The 16939-nt window shown below is 50.1% G+C and overlaps 1 protein-coding gene across 8 annotated transcripts in view; it reads left to right on the forward strand.

The window, feature by feature from the left end:
- The first annotated feature begins 1827 nt into the window (after positions 1 to 1827).
- Positions 1828 to 16939, forward strand: part of ZNF605 (zinc finger protein 605) — a 31891-nt gene continuing 16779 nt past the window's right edge. For 2 of the 8 annotated variants that reach the window (XM_030939526.1, XM_030939532.1), the window contains exons 1-4: positions 1846 to 1902; positions 5018 to 5199; positions 7595 to 7667; positions 7937 to 8113. In XM_030939526.1, coding sequence (XP_030795386.1) covers positions 8099 to 8113 — 15 coding nt within the window. In that variant the 5' untranslated portion in view covers positions 1846 to 1902; positions 5018 to 5199; positions 7595 to 7667; positions 7937 to 8098. Of the gene's footprint in view, positions 1903 to 2195; positions 2384 to 5017; positions 5200 to 7594; positions 7668 to 7936; positions 8114 to 16939 lie in introns of those variants that run through there. The other 6 variants (XM_030939528.1, XM_030939531.1, XM_030939529.1 and 3 more) reach the window with 6 other exon arrangements.

The following is a 16939-nucleotide window of genomic DNA, read 5'->3' on the forward strand; positions in this document are numbered from 1 at the left end:
AGCAGAATTTTAATTTTAGCTCTGTTAAGCATGGAATTGGGTTGCTTAAATAAAGTCTGAATTTCAATTAGAACCGGGGCAATGTGGGCCAGGTGCAGTGGCTCAGGCCTGTAATCCCAGCACTTTGGGAGGCTGAGGCGGGTGGATCAACTAAAGTCAGAAGTTTGAGACCAGCCTGGTCAACATGGTGAAACCCATGTCTACTAAAAATACAAATAATTAGCTAGGAGTGGCTGGGTGCGGTGGCTCACGCCTGTACTCCCAGCACTTTGGGAGGCCAAGGTGGGTGGATCACGATGTTAAGAGATCGAGACCAGCCTGGCCAACATGTTGAAACCCCGTCTCTACTAAAAATACAAAAATTAGCCGGGCACGGTGGCATGCACCTGTAATCCCAGCTACTCGGGAGGCTGAGGCAGGAGAATCGCTTGAACCCAGGAGGCAGAGGTTGCAGTGAGCCAATATTGTGCCATTGCACTCTAGCCTGGGCGACTGGGCGAGACCCGTCTCAAAAAAAAAAAAAAAAATTAGCTGGGAGTGGTGCTTGGGCGCCTGTAATCCCAGTGACTCAGGAGGCTGAGACAGGAGAATCGCTTGAACCCGGGAGGCTGAGGTTGCTGTGAGCTGAGATTGCGCTGCTGTACTCCAGCCTGGGCAACAAAAGCAAAACCCCATCCCTCACAGGCTCCAAATTTACTAATATAGAATTGAGCTAAATATTATTTCACAAATACTTTAATTTGGTCTTTATGGCCATTCCAATTTTTTAAATTGCCAATTGTGTGTGTGTTTCCTGTTTTTCCCCATTTTTATTTAAAAATTAATATGCTTTTATGGGTTTTTTTTGATGGAGTCTCACTGTCTCCCAGGGAGGACTGCAGTAGTGTGATCTCAGCTCACTGCTACCTCCGCCTCCCGGGTTCAAGCAATTCTCGTGCCTCAGCCTCCTGAGTAGGTAGGATTACAGGCATGAGCCACCACACCCGGCTAATTTTTATATTTTTAGTAGAAACAGGGTTTCACCATGTTGGTCAGGCTGGTCTTGAACTCCTGACCTCAGGTGATCGACCGCCTCGGCCTCCCAAAGTGCTGGGATTACAGACGTGAGTCACCGCCCCCGGCCTGGCAAAAACCTTTTTTTTTTTTTTTTTTTTTTTAGACAGAGTCTCGCTCTGTTGCCCAGGCTGGAGTGCAGCGGCGCAATCTCAGCTCACTGCAACCTCCGCCCCCCGGGTTCAAGCGATTCTCTAGTCTCAGCCCCCTGAGTCACTGGGATTACAGGCGCCCAGCACCACTCCCAGCTAACTTTTTTTTTTTTTTGAGACGGAGCCTCGCCCAGTCGCCCAGGCTAGAGTGCAATGGCACGATATTGGCTCACTGCAACGCGCATAACACTAAAATTTACCTATATTACTTACAGCTATGATGTAAAATGGACAAGAAGCCGGACGCAGTGACTCATGCCTGTAATTCCAGCATTTTCGGAGGCTGGGGTAGGAGGATCATTTGAACCCAGGAGCTGGGAAACCATCCTGAGGCTGCAATGAGTGGTGATGGCACCACTGCACTCCCCACTGGGTGACAGAGCGAGACCCTGCCTCCAAAAACAAAAAAACAAAGAAAAGATGCAGAGGCGTCCTCCTGGAGGCGCCTTTAGGTTCTCTCACAGACATGTTGGGCCAGCACTGCTGGCTCCATCCTAGATTTCTTCCAGTCCTCCCCAGTTAGCCGCCAAGCGGCTTTTCCAACCGGAAACGTCCAAGCGGCGACCCCGGCGGGTGCACCGCGGAGTCCCCCGGGAAGTGTAGTTCCAGCGCGAGCGGGACGCTGGTAAATGTAGTTCTCTGCGCGTTCCCTTCCGCGGTGGGGCCGTGTCCACCTCTGCACTGCGAGGTCCGAGGGGTAAGGGAGTGTGCAGCGGGGGCGGGACGACTAGGCGGCGGTGCTGGAAGCGGCCTCTGTGTCTCCGCCCGGGGTCGCGGTGACCCCGCTGCGGACCGGCTAGCGGTGACCCCAGCGCGCACGAGCTGGCTGCCGGCCGGGACCAGAAAGGCCTGCGGTCCGGCTGGGCGCATGCGCGGACGGCGGGCCTCGGGCGGGGCCCCTGGGGGCGCTCGGGGGTGGGAGGCAGCGGGCGGGGTGGGGGGCTGTAGGGCGGGCGGCGGCGGGGCGCTGAATGTGGGTGTCGGGGGAGATTTGGGGTCAGCTGGGCGATTCACTGGCGGCCTATGGAGGTCGCTGTAGACTTGGGGTGCAGCGCGAGCGGGGCAGGGGGACGCGAGGCTGCTCTTGGCCCTAGGGGAGAGGGGCCCCTGGGAGGCCGTGTGGAGGATTTGTCTGCAGCGGTTAGGACTCTGCTGATCCATGATTTGGATGCCTTGTGGTGAGCATTGGAGGCCAGCGGGGTGAATGATGAGGCTTCTGCGGGGGTCTGCTTGGGAGGGTTTAGGGGTTCGCTTGTGTGGGTTCCATTCACTGAAGCCTGCCGGCTGTGACTGTTGAATTTCACCAGAGCCTTGTGCTCCTGGAAACCGTGAAGGCTGAGGAATTTCCCACCCTTTTGGGTTCCAGGAGAGGACTCACTGCAAAGACCCCCCTTCCCTATATGATTTAGGTCAGCCTCCAGGATGCCCCTTGTTCACACAGACCCGCCACGTTGCTGTCGCTTGCCTCATCGGTGACTGGCTGAACTCCACTGAGCGGTCAGAGCAAAAGGTTCCTTAACCAAACTTTAGCTTCTTTCCTTTCCCCGTTTTCTTCAGCTTTGGCCCATCCCCGGCCTGAGCCAACACACAGTCTCGGCAGAGAACAGGCTGGCTCAGGGTCGGGCTTTCTCTGCTTTGCTGTCTGGTCGCGCGAACTTCCACCTCGCGTGTCAGGCCTGGTCTTTGCTACCCTTGTTCACATCTCTCTATGAAAGAAAATCCCTTTTTGCTTTGCAGAGATGCACGTGAGTCTGTGGCTTCAGGGTTCTTCCCAGAAGCGCCTTCTCCTTCCCCTTCCCAACCCTCTTCCGCGTCTTTTTTCCCCACTTCCAATAACCTTTTGGAGCCGTCTTTGCTGTGTCCAGTTGCATGTTTTATTTGACAGCTGAATAACGATGGTTGCTGTTTCAACCCATCTCCAACAGCGGAGGCGCGTATGGGGTGGCCTGTGCTGGCGAGTGGCTGGGGTTGGTTTCTGTGCTTGTGTTTGGGGATCTTATGATTGAAGCACTAGGAATGGGGGCGCTGTGTGTTTGTGACGAGGGAGTCTGGATGTAAGTTAATGGTGGACCCGTTGCAGGTTGTGAGTGCGTGGACAACGGGGTCATACTTGGCGTCATTGGAGCGGCCTGCGGGGTCGGCATTTGTGCACAGCCCCACAATCCCTTTCCAGGTGGTGTTTGGGAAGGGCTATGGGAGTGTCAGTGAATGCTCCAGCATGGAGTGGATTAGAGAATGGGGTGTCATGGGGCAAATGCTTGGGGCCCCCAGGGATGAGGGATTAGGGATCGCTTGGCATTGAGTGACGGGTCCAATTTAGGTGGTCTGTGGCGCAAGTCTGAGAATGTCAGTTATTGGGGAGGGGCTCTATGAGCGCGTGACCTGGGCACCTGATAAAGTGAGTGAATGAAGACTGGTGTGTTCGTCCCAGGACAGAAGCCCCTTCTCCTCCCCTCCCCACCCTTGTCCCCCCTACACCCTTCTCCTCCCCTCCCTACCCTTCTCCTCCCCTCCCTACCCTTCTCCTCCCCTCCCTACCCTTCTCTTCCCCTCCCCACTCTTCTCCCCTCCCCACCCTTCTCTTCCTCTCCCTCCCCAGCTCACCTGCAGGAGTGTCTGAGTTCTGTGGGGATCCTTTGGGACTCAGTGTTTGGAATTTCAGTCTGTGGTGATTCTTAAGTGGAGGTTTGGGGGTGCCGGTGATGATGGTGTCTGGGCATCTGTATTTAAAAGCTGTGTGGGAGTCACTGGGGTCCAGTCATCAGTTGGGCCTGTAGGGTGACTCTGCCTGGCCCATGGGGTCTATGGTATGACATAGGAATAGTAAACGCCAGGTGAGTGTCTGGGGGCCTGTGGAGGATTAGGAATAAAGGGTCCAGTGTGCATCATTGAATGGGGGATGGTTTTGTTGGCTCGTGCCCTGTGCATTGGCTTTGTTATTTGAGGGTGTTGGAACTAGGTGAGAAGGAGCTTGTTCGTATCAGTGACTGGGTACCAGAGATGACTGAAGGACTGATGGGGTGGGCAGTGAGGTCTGTGAGGAGGAATGATCGGAGGGCTTGGGAGTTTGATGTTTGGGATGAATGCCAAGCATGCATGCAAGTGTCTGTGATTGATGTGTGGGTGGGTGAGGGCGAGAAATCGGGGACCCTGTGGGTGTCAGTGAGAGGGAAGCCTGGGGAGCCTAATGGTTTCTTTGCCATTTGCGACGAATGTGGAGTTAGAAGTTAGTGGCCTCAACATCACCCAAAGTCCGGTGGCGACTGAGGAATGAGAAGAGACAGGTTAAGAGTGTATAAAGAGTGGGGGCCAGGGGGCCAATTGCAACATGAAGGCTGCAAAAGGCCCAGAGTTCTGGTCTCCACTCTGTTTATTGAGTACAATCACTTAGATCTACGGAGCAGACGTTCAGGGCGAAACGGTGAAAGGGAGGCAGTGCGTCCTACATGTAATCTATACCAGTGGCGGTTTAAATGAATCTCCTTTGTGCTCAAACAGCATATTTTTAACTTCTCGGAGAGTAGCTAGTGGGAGTGGGCTTAACTAGGAACCTGCATGTCTGGCCACATTCCAGTGCTTCAGAGGCGTGTCTTTCTCCTTAAACACAGTGTTCATGGATAACAGCGCAAGTCTCGCTCAGAACATGGGAACGTGATGGCAATAAGAAGGCATTCCTCCTCAGGCCTCTTGTGGCTTTCCACAACTTATTATCCCATATTTTTATGGCCAGTTAATACAAGCACCCCATAAGCCTTTCCACCAACAGATACCAGGCGTGAGCTACATTGGTCTCTGCCTCCTGCTCTCTGCAGGTGCCAGGCGCGAGCTACACTGATGTCTGCTTCCGCAGGTGCCAGGCGCAAGCTACGCTGGTCCCCGCCTCCTGTGCCCTGCAGGTGTGGATGCTGCTGGCTGTGCACCGTGGGGTTCCTGAGCGTGCAGTCACCTGGGAACTGCTCTTGTCTAATTCTCCAACCCTCAGCCTGCCTCTGGGGTAAGTGGGAGACTGCACAGAGGGGTGGCGTCTGCCTCTACTCTTTTTTCTCAGTTGCCCTGGGGAAAAACCCGGCCATTTGCTAATATCCAGTCCTAACTTTCCTCCCTCATTTGAGGCAGGGGAGTGGACACTTCAGTCATTGCTTACTCTACTTCTGTGGGACAGTGAAGACAGACAAAGAAAAGGGTCCTTGCTGTAGGCCTTCTCGCTCAGTTTACCTCACTTTCTGGAAAGGTGCCGCTGGCCTTGTGCCACTCAGTATCTTCCTGGCTAGCTGGTTAGCCCCTGGCCTGTGGGGCCCTTGCCGTGTGCTCGGGAGTCACCTGCTTCAGCCCTGGGAGCTTCGGCACTGCTCGGCAACCATTCCTGGGCCATGTGGCCTCGCCCTGCAGGTGTAGACGGTGATTGCTAGACAAATGTTGCTTGGCAGGATTGTTATGTAAGGTAGATTTTCGGTCCCTCTTGTCCCCAAGTTTACAGGAAACTTTTTTTGGACATTTCCTTTCAAACTCATTCTGATGAAGGAAAGAGCATCCCTGTGCAGCTGCATGTCCTTGAATTCTTTGGCTCTGACTCCATGTGTGGCTTAATCTAAGTGGCCTGGTCCATGGGCAGTGAAGAAATTTAAAGTGTAAGCATTCACATGCACCAGGATGTGGTACTTCTTGAGTTCATTATGCTTATTTTCAATTTTGGTCAGTCTTTTCCATCTTCTGCCTAAGATGATAACTTTTGTGCAGTTTGTGGTCTTTGAAAAAGTTTTAAAAAGAATGGTTATACTGAGTTACCCGATTATTTGGCCTGTTGGGGAAATAAACCTAAAATCTGCCAACCCAGAAGACCTCTCCACACAAGTAGAAAATAAAGAAAAAAATTTTCTTATTGAATAAAAGTTCGAAGAGGCCAGACACGGTGGCTCACACCGGTAGTCCCAGCACTTCGGGAGACTGAGGCCAGTGGATCACTTGAGCCCAGGAGTTCAAGGACAACCTGGGCAACAAGGCAAAACCCCGTCTCTACAAAAAATACAAAAATTAGCTGGGTGTGGTGGCGCACACCTGTGGTCCCAGCTACTCAGGAGGCTGAGGTGGGAGAATTCACATGAGCCCAGGAAGGTCGAGGCTGCGGTGAGCCAAGATCATGCCACTGCACTCCAGCCTGGGTGACAGCACGACCCTGTCTCAAAAAAAGAATGTGGCCGGGCATGGTGGCTCACGCCTGTAATCCCAGCACTTTGGGAGGCCGAGGCGGGTGGATCACCTGAGGTCAGGAGTTCGAGACCAGCCTGGCCAATATGGTGAAACCCCGTCTCTACTAAAAATACAAAAAATTAGCCGGGTGTGGTGGCGGGTGCCTATAATCCCAGCTACTTGGGAGTCTGAGGCAGGAGAATCGCTTGAACCCTGGAGACGGAGGTTGCAGTGAGCCGAGATCATGCCACTGCACTCCAGCCTGGGCTACAAGAGCAAAACTGAGCCTCTTAAAAAACAAACAAACAAAAAAACTGGGGGTGAATCTCTTTCTCTGTTTGGCATGAGGGAAAATTGGGGCTTTTTCCTCCTTTTAAATCTATATTTGCCCTTCCAGGCCTGTGAGCTCACGTTCCCCTTGGGGTGTCAGCTGCTCCCACACATTGTCTGGAGATACGTGTTGGGGAAAGGCTGAAGGCCAGGCTTTAGTCTCTAAAACTTCTGATGATTTGAAGCAGAGGGGCGTTCAGGGGCCCAGGACCAAGGGGAGACCTGGGAATCGTGCCCCCTCTTCCAGCTGTGAGCTGCCCCCATTCTGGGCAGCTCATGAGTTGACACTCCCAGCCCTGGGATGCTGGAGGCAGGAGGTCAGAAAATACCCAAAGAACAGCTGCAGCCCTTACCCCTCCATGATTCCTCAGTTCTGCAGGGATTGGGGTCTGCCTCAGGTACCCCTTGGAAACCAGCAGCCTGGGCTGTTACTGCTGATTTCTGAAGAAAGTGCAGGCGGTATCTATTCCAGTGTGAACTGGGGAAGAGGCAACATAAGACACTCCCTGCCTTGTGTCTTGCTGCCCCCTCTGGCTCCCATCTACTGTAGGCTGCAGCCAGGCCCTGCTCAGCCTCAAACTCATGCCTCAGCTTCACCCCACCCTGTGTCTGCCCAGGGGTGTCCCTTTTTCTTTTTTTACTCTTATATTAGTTCCTCTGATCTATGTTTTCCTTTTGTTCCTGGTTGGTTTGGGGGTGGGAGCCAGAACCCCAGGCTGATTCACCATCTCCATCTAAAGGCCATTTTCTGTTTACCACCCTGCCTAGAAATAAGTTGCATTTTACTCTGTAGCACTTAACACAAATAACTGGATTTAGGTACCTCCAGGAAATATTTCTGTGGAATGAATAAGCCCTCATTGCATTTCCAGAGCTGCATGCTGTCTGTGCTGAGCAGTTCGGTGTAGGGGTGGTCCTCGGGAGGCGTCTGCTTGAACCAGCCAGGTGAGTGGTTTCCATCTGGCATTGATGGGTGGAGCCAGGGTGGTTAAGTTCAGTGTGTGCTGCAGACCTGGCCTAGATGCAGGTCAGATGCGATGGAGACATGCCAGTAGCTCACATTCCACTCTGCTTCCCACCTGCTAGGCCTGATGTGAACCTACCCAACATCTAGTTTGAGGGTTTAAATAATCTGAACTCCCAGCAAGAACACCAAGATTTAGGTTTCCAAATCAATTAGATCATCTAAAATAAAATGTCTACTGCATCCACAGGCAGTAACCCCCTGGAACAAGACAATTCATGTGAGATAAGAAAGAAGAGCCCACAAGACCAAGAATGCATTCTCAGTTTACAGACCACTGACCAGAGACCACTCCAGGGTGTCAAGACTAAGAGAAGTCACAAAACAGCGGGTTTCCCAAGAGCAGTGGAAAATGATCCAGTCACAGGTGGGTTATCGGTTTATCCTCTGTTTCGTGGATGTGATGAGGCTTATGGAAACCTCTGCAACACACAGAAGGGTCTAAATACATTTAAATAAGAGAAAATATAAGCTTGAGAAACAAGATGTCAAAAGAAGCACATAGTAGATTATAGAATCATACAAAAGTCTCAGCTGGGCATGGTGGCTCACACCTGTAATTCCAGCCCTTTGGGAGGCCAAGGAGGGCAGATCATTTAAGGCCAGGAGTTTGAGACCAACGTGGCCAATATGGCAAAACCCTGTCTCTACTGAAAATACAAAAATTAGCCTCCCAGCTACTCGGGAAGCTGAGGCATGAGAATCACTTGAACCCAGGAGATGGAGATTGCAGTGAGCTGGGATTACATCAGCACACTCCAGCCGGGGTGACAGAGTTAGAAAAAGAGTCATACAAAAGTCTTAAAGTTGGAAGAGATCAATAAGAAATGGGATCCTGCCAGGTGCGGTGGCTCACGCCTATAATCCCATCACTTTGGGAGGCCGAGGCAGGCGGATCACGAGGTCAGGAGATCAAGACCATCCTGGCTAACACGGTGAAACCCCGTCTCTACTAAAAATACAAAAAATTAGCCGGGCGTGGTGGCGGCACCTGTAGTGCCAGCTCTTTGGGAGGCTGAGGCAGGAGAATGGCGTGAACCCGGGAGGCAGAGCTTGCAGTGAGCCGAGACTGGGTCACTGCACTCCAGCCTGGGCAACAGAGCGAGACTCCATCTCAAAAAAAAAAAGAATTCAGAACACAGTTTCTTCAAGGACTGAGGTGGGTCTTGCGTGCACATCCTACCTTCTTCAGGGACTGAGATGAGGTCTTGAGTGTCCATCCTATCTAGATTTCAGTTTTAGGAAAGAAACTTTTAAATCATCTGGCAGAATTGATCATTAGGAAACCTTTAAATGGTGCCTGTAAGTATTCTCTCCACTGGAATGGTGATGTGTTTTGGGTAGAAATGCTGCTCCTGTTGGCAAAGGCTTGGCATGCAGGGATCTGCGTTCCGCTCTGTTTCCATACTTTGTTGACTTAAAAACAGACTGTGTGTCCCCTCACCTTTCAGAGGAATTCTTACCACCTACTAGCCTCTCTCCTCTCACCCTTTCCCTACTTTCTTTCCTTTCTTCCTAATATTTTCTTTTTTTGATGTTCAGTTCTACGCCAGGAGTGGTACCATTGCACTCCAGCCTGGGCAGTGGAGCGAGACACTGTCTCAAAAACATAAATAAATAAAGGAATAAAGTATGGCTACTCCATAGGCAGAGCAGGGCATTCCCAAAAGCAGGAGGAGGAAGGCGCCCACCCTAGGTACAAGGCTCGTTTATACGTAGGATAACAACAATGACAGTCACAGGGAGATGTGCTCAGCTACAAGGGTTTGTGATAAAGGATTGATTTTCTTAATTACTATATTGTATAATAATCAATATTATTATCTTTAAAGCAACATTAGAAATGCTTTTGTTCTCAAGACATGGGGACATCAGGACATTCCTGGGCATAGGTCTGTTTAGTAAACATTATTAATCTTTTCCCTGAACAGTAAACATCTAGAAGCCAGGAATACCTCACATCCTGGCAATGCTGCCCAGCAAGTTCCAGCCTCATTTGCCCTCACTCAAGATGGAGTCGCTTTGGTTCTAATGCCTCTGACAAAGAGCCAGTTGCGTCAGGCAGATGTGGGGATAGACTCTTTGCCCTCAGCCGAGGGAACACTGAACAAAAAGCTCCAGCAGTTGTTTTGGACCCTGGGGTAGGGAGGGAGGAGCTGGGAGTAGAAAAGTACCAGGTACTGAGTCAAAGTGGGGAAAAGTGTCTTTAGGGTTTTCCCCAACCCCAACGAGGAGGTCTTGCATTAGCACCTGAGAAAGGCCTCAGGAGACTGGAGTGCAGGTGCCTGGGTAAGAAGGGCAGATGTGTGAGATCATGACCCCTGACTGCAGCTCCCCTCAGAGACCAGAGTGCTCTGGCCGTGCACAAGGTCTGTTGGGAGGGCAGTTTTCCCCTGAGGCCTGCCGGGTAAAGCCTTGGTAATTGCCTGTGCTTACACCTGAACATGCACTACGGGTTTTAACCAGGAGCTGAACTCCTTGACTCCACTCCTTGATTTGTTAGGACCTAAGTGTGAAACAGGCTACCTCATCATGGACCCCAATAGGTCAGACTTTGAGGGGCCATGACAATAACCAGGTAAATCGTCTGAGGCAACAGCAGACCATGGCTATGATGATGCCACTCCAGGCAAGACTGTCGGGTCTGGAGGAGTGAACATGGCCTCAGCAGTCACTCGGCAGTCGCCATGCCAGGAAAGATGCCTCACAGCCCACTGGAGAGCCAGAAGAATCTGTGTGTATCTTCTTTTTCTTTTTGAGACGGAGTCTCACTCTGTCACCCAGGCTGGAGTACAGTGGCGCGATCTTGGCTCACTGCAAGCTCCACCTCCCGGGTTTACGCCATTCTCCTGCCTCAGCCTCCCGAGTAACTGGGATTACAGGTGCCCGCCACTTCGCCCGGCTAGTTTTTTGTATTTTTTAGTAGAGACGGGGTTTCACCGGGTTAGCCAGGATGGTCTCGATCTCCTGACCTCGTGATCCACCCGCCTCGGCCTCCCAAAGTGCTGGGATTACAGGCTTGAGCCACCGCGCCCGGCCTGTGTGCATCTTCTTTACCTGGCCTGAGGCATCAATTCAGGCACAGCAGAACTCTGGCCAGAAAGTTGAACATGACCTGAATGTCTTCCAGGCTGAGACAGGTCCTGAGTGTAATCCCAGAGGGCACACGTGGTCCCCTAGAAACAAAGACCGTCTCAAGGTCAGACGCCCCAGCTGGGCACACAGGCCTCAGGTTGTGAGGTTAACAGGGATCCAACATGCCTTCCCAGGGTCAGGCCTCTGTCCAGTCTGGATCATTGGGTGTAGGCCTGGGCTTTAGAGGGCCTGCCTGGGACTAAGTTCCAAACCATTTTGTTTATCCATGACACCAGTTTGTTAGTCCACTCCTTATCAGAGTGTGTACAGTCTCTGGAGGAGTTCTGCACAGAGCCCGGGAGCCGAGGCAGTCCTCTGCCTCTCCTCGTCAGCACCTTGAGGAAGCCAAGGTGTGGGCTCAGCAGCTGGTCCAAGTCCACAGCAGCCATAGTCCATGGAAAGGCAGCATGAGGAGCTCTTGTGTTTGGTTTTTTTAGGAGGAGTAGAAAGCTTTTAGGAGCAGGTCTGAAAAATAAAGATCATTATTATTTTTCCCCTTTCCCTGAGCCTCCCCAGGTGCCAGTTTTGTTTTGTTTTTCTGTTATCTGTGTCCCATGTAGTAATCAAAACTTAAGAACAAAATATCCCCCGTTTTCATTCATGCGTGCCGTCTGGAAAGGTTGTATACTAGAGGAACAAAATATTTTTATGTAACTTAACCAAAAAGATGTATCATGTTTAAGAATTGGTGAGCACAAAATCCTGAACTTTTAAAAGGTTTAACAATAGGTTTACATAATCTCCCGTCTGTTTGAGTCTTCAGAAGGGGATGAAAGGGCCTTGCCTCTTGCCTTGTGGAGTCTGAGATACATGTAACTGGAGGAGAAGGGCGCGAGATGGAGGGCAGCCTGGAGAGGGACGCGAGATGGAGGGCAGCCTGGAGAGGGACGCGAGATGGAGGGCAGCCTGGAGAGGGGTGCGTGATGGAGGGCAGCCTGGAGGAGAGGGGGGCGAGATGGAGGGCAGCCTGGAGAGGGACGCGAGATGGAGGGCAGCCTGGAGAGGGGTGCGTGATGGAGGGCAGCCTGGAGGAGAGGGGGGCGAGATGGAGGGCAGCCTGGAGAGGGACGCGAGATGGAGGGCAGCCTGGAGAGGGGTGCGTGATGGAGGGCAGCCTGGAGGAGAGGGGCGCGAGATGGAGGGCAGCCTGGAGAGGGACGCGAGATGGAGGGCAGCCTGGAGGAGAGGGGCACGAGATGGAGGGCAGCCTGGAGAGGGACGCGAGATGGAGGGCGGCCTGGAGGAGAGGGATGCGAGATGGAGGGCAGCCTGGAGAGGGGTGCGTGGAGGGCAGCCTGGAGAAGGAGCTTGATAGAGAGCAGCCTGGAGGTACCCATGGGAAGTGCCCCGCGGGGAACGGCTGCATGAGGCCTGAGGCCACTTGCCTGAGCTGCGCGTAGTCCAGGCTGCGGTTATCTTGTCCCCTCCCAGCAGCCAACAAAGTTGTCCATCACAACACTCAGTTACCCTGTTGCTTGTGGGCGATATGGTTCCTCAGACACCCCATGATTGGGCCCATTGATGTGTAGCCTGGGCTGGGGCTGTTCTCAGATGCAGTGCGCTCAGGAAACCTGAACAGGAAGCAGATCTGGTCGTGTCGGGCCTGCATAGTGTGGCCCAAGTCAGTGGAATGTGTGGGGTTGGCTGGGCCAAACCACAAGGAAACAGCGAAACATTCATCTATCTGCCAAGGATGTCATGGCCCACCGACCTGGGAATCTGCCCTTGGGCAGCGTTAGCCTTGACCGGAGTCTGGAAAGCGGGACAGCTGTTTCCTGTGATTCACCATCTTCTGAGAGCAGAAGCAGCACGCGCGGAGGCTCAGTCTAGGCCATGTCCGCATCTCTGTGGGACATTTCTCGTGGCTCCATAAGGAGGCGGTCAGTCACGTATCTGCTTGTTCTGGAGTGAAAAACATCTTAGTCTGCATTTAGGAAGTGCAGTTGGGTGGTTGTGTTTCTTGGGTCAGCACTGGAGTCTTTTTGGTGAGCACCGGTATGAAAACAAAATGCTTCTTAGGAGCAGAACTGATTTTTATCTAAATGTCTTGTTCTCAGGAACAGAAAACCAAATGTTCTCTTGTTGGGGACCAGCCTCAACACCACCCGCAGGGTACCCGAAGTCCGGTGGTGACAAAGGAATGAGAAGAGACAGGTTAAGCGTTCATAAAGGGGCGGGGCACGGTGGCTCACGCCTGTAATCCCAGCACTTTGGGAGGCCGAGGGGGGTGGATCACCTGAGGTCAGGAGTTCGAGACCAGCCTGGCCAATATGACGAAACCCCGTCTCTACTACAAATACAAAAAAATTAGCCAGGCGTGGTGGCGGGTGCCTGTAGTCCCAGCTGCTCAGGAGGCTGAGGCAGGAGAATGGCGTGAACTTGGGAGGCGGAGCTTGCAGTGAGCAGAGATCCTGCCACTGCCCTGCAGCCTGGGCGACACAGTGACAGTCCGTCTCAAAAAAAAAAAAAAAAATTCTTAAAGGTGGGAGCCCGGGGTCCGGTTGCAAAATGGAGGCTGCAAAAGGCACCAAGTGTGGTCTCCACACTATTACTGAGTACAGTCACTTAGATCTAAGAAGCAGAAGTTCAGGGGTGAAACAGTGAAAGGGGGGTGGTGTGTCATACACCTAATCTATAGCAGTGGTGGTTTGGGTAAATTTTCTTTATGCAGAAGCAGCGTAAACTTAACTGCTGATTTATTCTCTAACTTACCGGAGAGCAGCTAGTGGGGAGTGGGCCTAACTAGCAGCCGGCATATCTGGCCACATTCCAGTGCTTCAAAGGGGTGTCTTTGTCCTTGAACACGGTGTTTATAGATAAGGGAGCAGGTCTTGCTCTGAGCATGGGAACATGATGGCAATTAGAAGACTCCTCCTCAGAGGCCTCTCGTGGCTTTCCACAGCTTATTGCCCCATATTTTTATGGCCAGTTTATGCAGGCACCCCACAAGCCCTTTTCCCAGCATTCTCTGTTCTTATTTATAAGTGGCAGCAAAACACTGGGTACATTGTGTACACGAAGATGGGACCAGTAGACACTGGGGACCTCAAACGTGGGGAGGGAGGGAAGAGGGAAGCCTGTTGTGTTTTGTGCTCACCACATGGGTGACAGGATCATTTGTACCCCAAACCTCAGCATTACACAGTAAACCCATGGAACAAACCTGCACATGTACCTGTGACTCTGAAAGGAAGAGTTGAAATTATTTTTTTTGAAAAAGTCTTGTCTCCACTGGGAATCTTGTTTTACGTGCCCATCTGAGGCTTGCTGGCGGCCTGATCCAAGGGCCAGGGAACTAGCAATAGCCTGTGCATCAGGTGGATTCAGTCTTCCGTATGCTGCTCTGTAATGGCCCTAACTGCAGCAGTTCCCATCAGGCACTGGGGGCAAAGGCTAGCAGGGGTGTACATAGATGGGGCATCAGTAACAACAGTACATTCAGGAACAGGGACCACATCATAGTCCTGTAGCATCCACAGTATGTTGGCCATACACCACGTCTGTTGTGGGGAGGGCAATTTTCCTCCATGAGGCCCACAAGGTAAAGGCTTGGTGATTGTTTATGTTTGGGCCTGAAATTTCACACAGAGCTTTTTAACCAGGAGCCAGCTTCCTCAGAGGAGTTTTAAAACATGTCCAAGTTCATGTAATCAACATCACATTCAGGACAGAATAGTTCTGTCACCCCACAGGAACTCTGTGCGGCCCCTTTGTGGCCATGCATCCCTTATCCCTGGCCACCACTGATCTGTTCTCCGTCACTACAGCTTTGCCTTTTCCAGAATGTCCTATAAATGGAATCATGTCGGCCAGGCATGGTGGCTCATTCTTGTAATCCCAGCACTTTAGGAGGCCAAGGTGGGCGGATCACCTGAGGTCAGGAGTTTGAGACCAGCCCGGCCACATGGAGAAACCCTGTCTCTACTAAAAATACAAAAATTATTTGTGTTTTGTGTGTGGTGTGTGCACCTGTAATCCCAGCTACTCAGGAGGCTGAGTCAGGAGAATCGCTAGAACCTGGGAGGCAGAGGTTGCGGTGAACCAAGATTGCACCATTGCACTCCAGCCTGGGCAACAGAGTGAGATTCTATCTCAAGAAGTAAAATAAAAATAAAAAAACAAATGGGATCATGTATGGGACCTTTTGACAGTGGCTTTTCTCACTCAGCATACCTTTGAGATTCATTCATATCTTGTCGGTAGTTTGTTCCTTTTTCTTGGCATGTGGTTCCTTTGAATACTATCCCACGTGTGGACTCATTGAAGGACATCTTGGTTGCTTCCACTTTTTAGCAGTTTTGAATAAAGCATTCATCTCCATATAGGTTTGAACATAAATTTTCAGGTGAATGTAAGTTTTCAATTCACTACTTGAGTAAACGCCTAGGATTGGAATTGCTGGTTGTGTGGTAAGTCTGTGTTCAACTTTGTAAGAAACTGCCAAAATGTTTTCCAAAGCTGCTGTACATTTTACATGCCCACCACAATGAATGAGAGTTGCTGTTGCTCTGAATCCTCACTGATATTTGTCAGGTGTGTGTGTGTGTGTATGTGTGTGTGTGTGTTTAGTTTTAGCCTTCTAATAAGTACATAGTAGTATTTCGTTATAGTTTTAATTTGCATTCACCTTTTGACATGATACATGATACTGAACATCTTTTCCTATGTGTACTTTCCATCCATGCATTTTCTTTTTTTTTTTTTTTTTTTTTTTTTTTTGAGTCAGAGTTTCACTCTTGTCGCCCAGGCTAGAGTGCAGTAGCACAACCTTGGCTCACTGCAACCTCTGCCTCCCAGGTTCAAGCAATTATCCTCCCTCAGTCTCCCCAGTAGGTAGGATTACAGGTGTGCATCACCACACCCAGCTAATTTTTGTATTTTTAGTAGAAATGGGGTTTCACCGTGTTGGCCAGGCTGGTCTCAAACTCCTGACCTCAGGTGATCCTCCTGCCTCGGCCTCCCAAAGTGCTGAGATTACAGGCGTGGCATGAGCCACCATGCCTGGCCACCATCCATGTATTTTCTTTGGTGAAATGTCAAGATATTTTGCTAATTTTTAAAATGGGATTATTTTCTTATTAATAGTTCTTTATATCCTGGATATGAGTGCTTTAGCAGGTATGTAATTTGCAAATAATTTTCTCTTAGTCTGTGCCATGTCTTCTATTTCTCTTAACATTGTTTTTCACAGAACAGAAGTTCTTAATTTTGAAAAAGTCCAATTTATCAAATTTTTTTCTTAAATTGATCAGGCCTTTGGTGCTGTATCTAACTCATTGCCAAACCCAAAGTCATACAGGTTTTCTTTGGTTTTATTCTAAAAGGTTTATAGTTTTTTATGTTTAGGTCTGTGGTCCATTTTGAGTTAGTTTTGATATAAGGTGTGAGGTATGTGTTGAGATCTCTTCTTTTGCTTATGAGTATAAAATTATTCTGACATTATTTGTCACAAAGACTGTAGAATTGCTTTTTGTACTCTTGTGAAACAATTGAGTATATTTGTAGGGGCTTATTTTCGAGTTCTCTGTTCTGTTCCATTAACCTGTGTTTTTATCCTTTCACAAATTCCATCCTGTCTTAATTACTGTGCTTGTATAGGAAATCTTGAAATCAAGTAATGTGAGTCCTTTTATGTTTAAACTATTTGGAAGATAAATGTGCCTCTTTCATAGGCAGCATATAGCTGGGTTGCTTTATATTTTCCATTTCTCTTCTTTTGCTTCATTATGAATTTCTTCTGGTCTGTCTTCCAATTCACTTATTCCCTCTTCATCTTTTTCTAATCTACTCTTAAGCCCTTCCGTTGACTTCTTAACTTTACTTACTATGCACTTTATCTCTAGGAGTTGTATTTCATTCTTTTTCAAATCCGCTTATTCATTTGTATAGTCTTCTGATTCTTTTTCATACTTTCATTAGCATCTTTTATTTCTTTGCATATATTAAATATTTATTTTATATTCTGTGCTGACAGTTCAAATATCTCAAGTCTTTTATACCTCTCCTGTCTTTTTTAAAAATTAGATTTCTCAGGCCGGGCAAGGTGGCTCACGCCTGT

This window comes from Rhinopithecus roxellana, chromosome 10, assembly GCF_007565055.1.
Source record: "Rhinopithecus roxellana isolate Shanxi Qingling chromosome 10, ASM756505v1, whole genome shotgun sequence".
Taxonomy (NCBI): Eukaryota; Metazoa; Chordata; class Mammalia; order Primates; family Cercopithecidae; genus Rhinopithecus; species Rhinopithecus roxellana.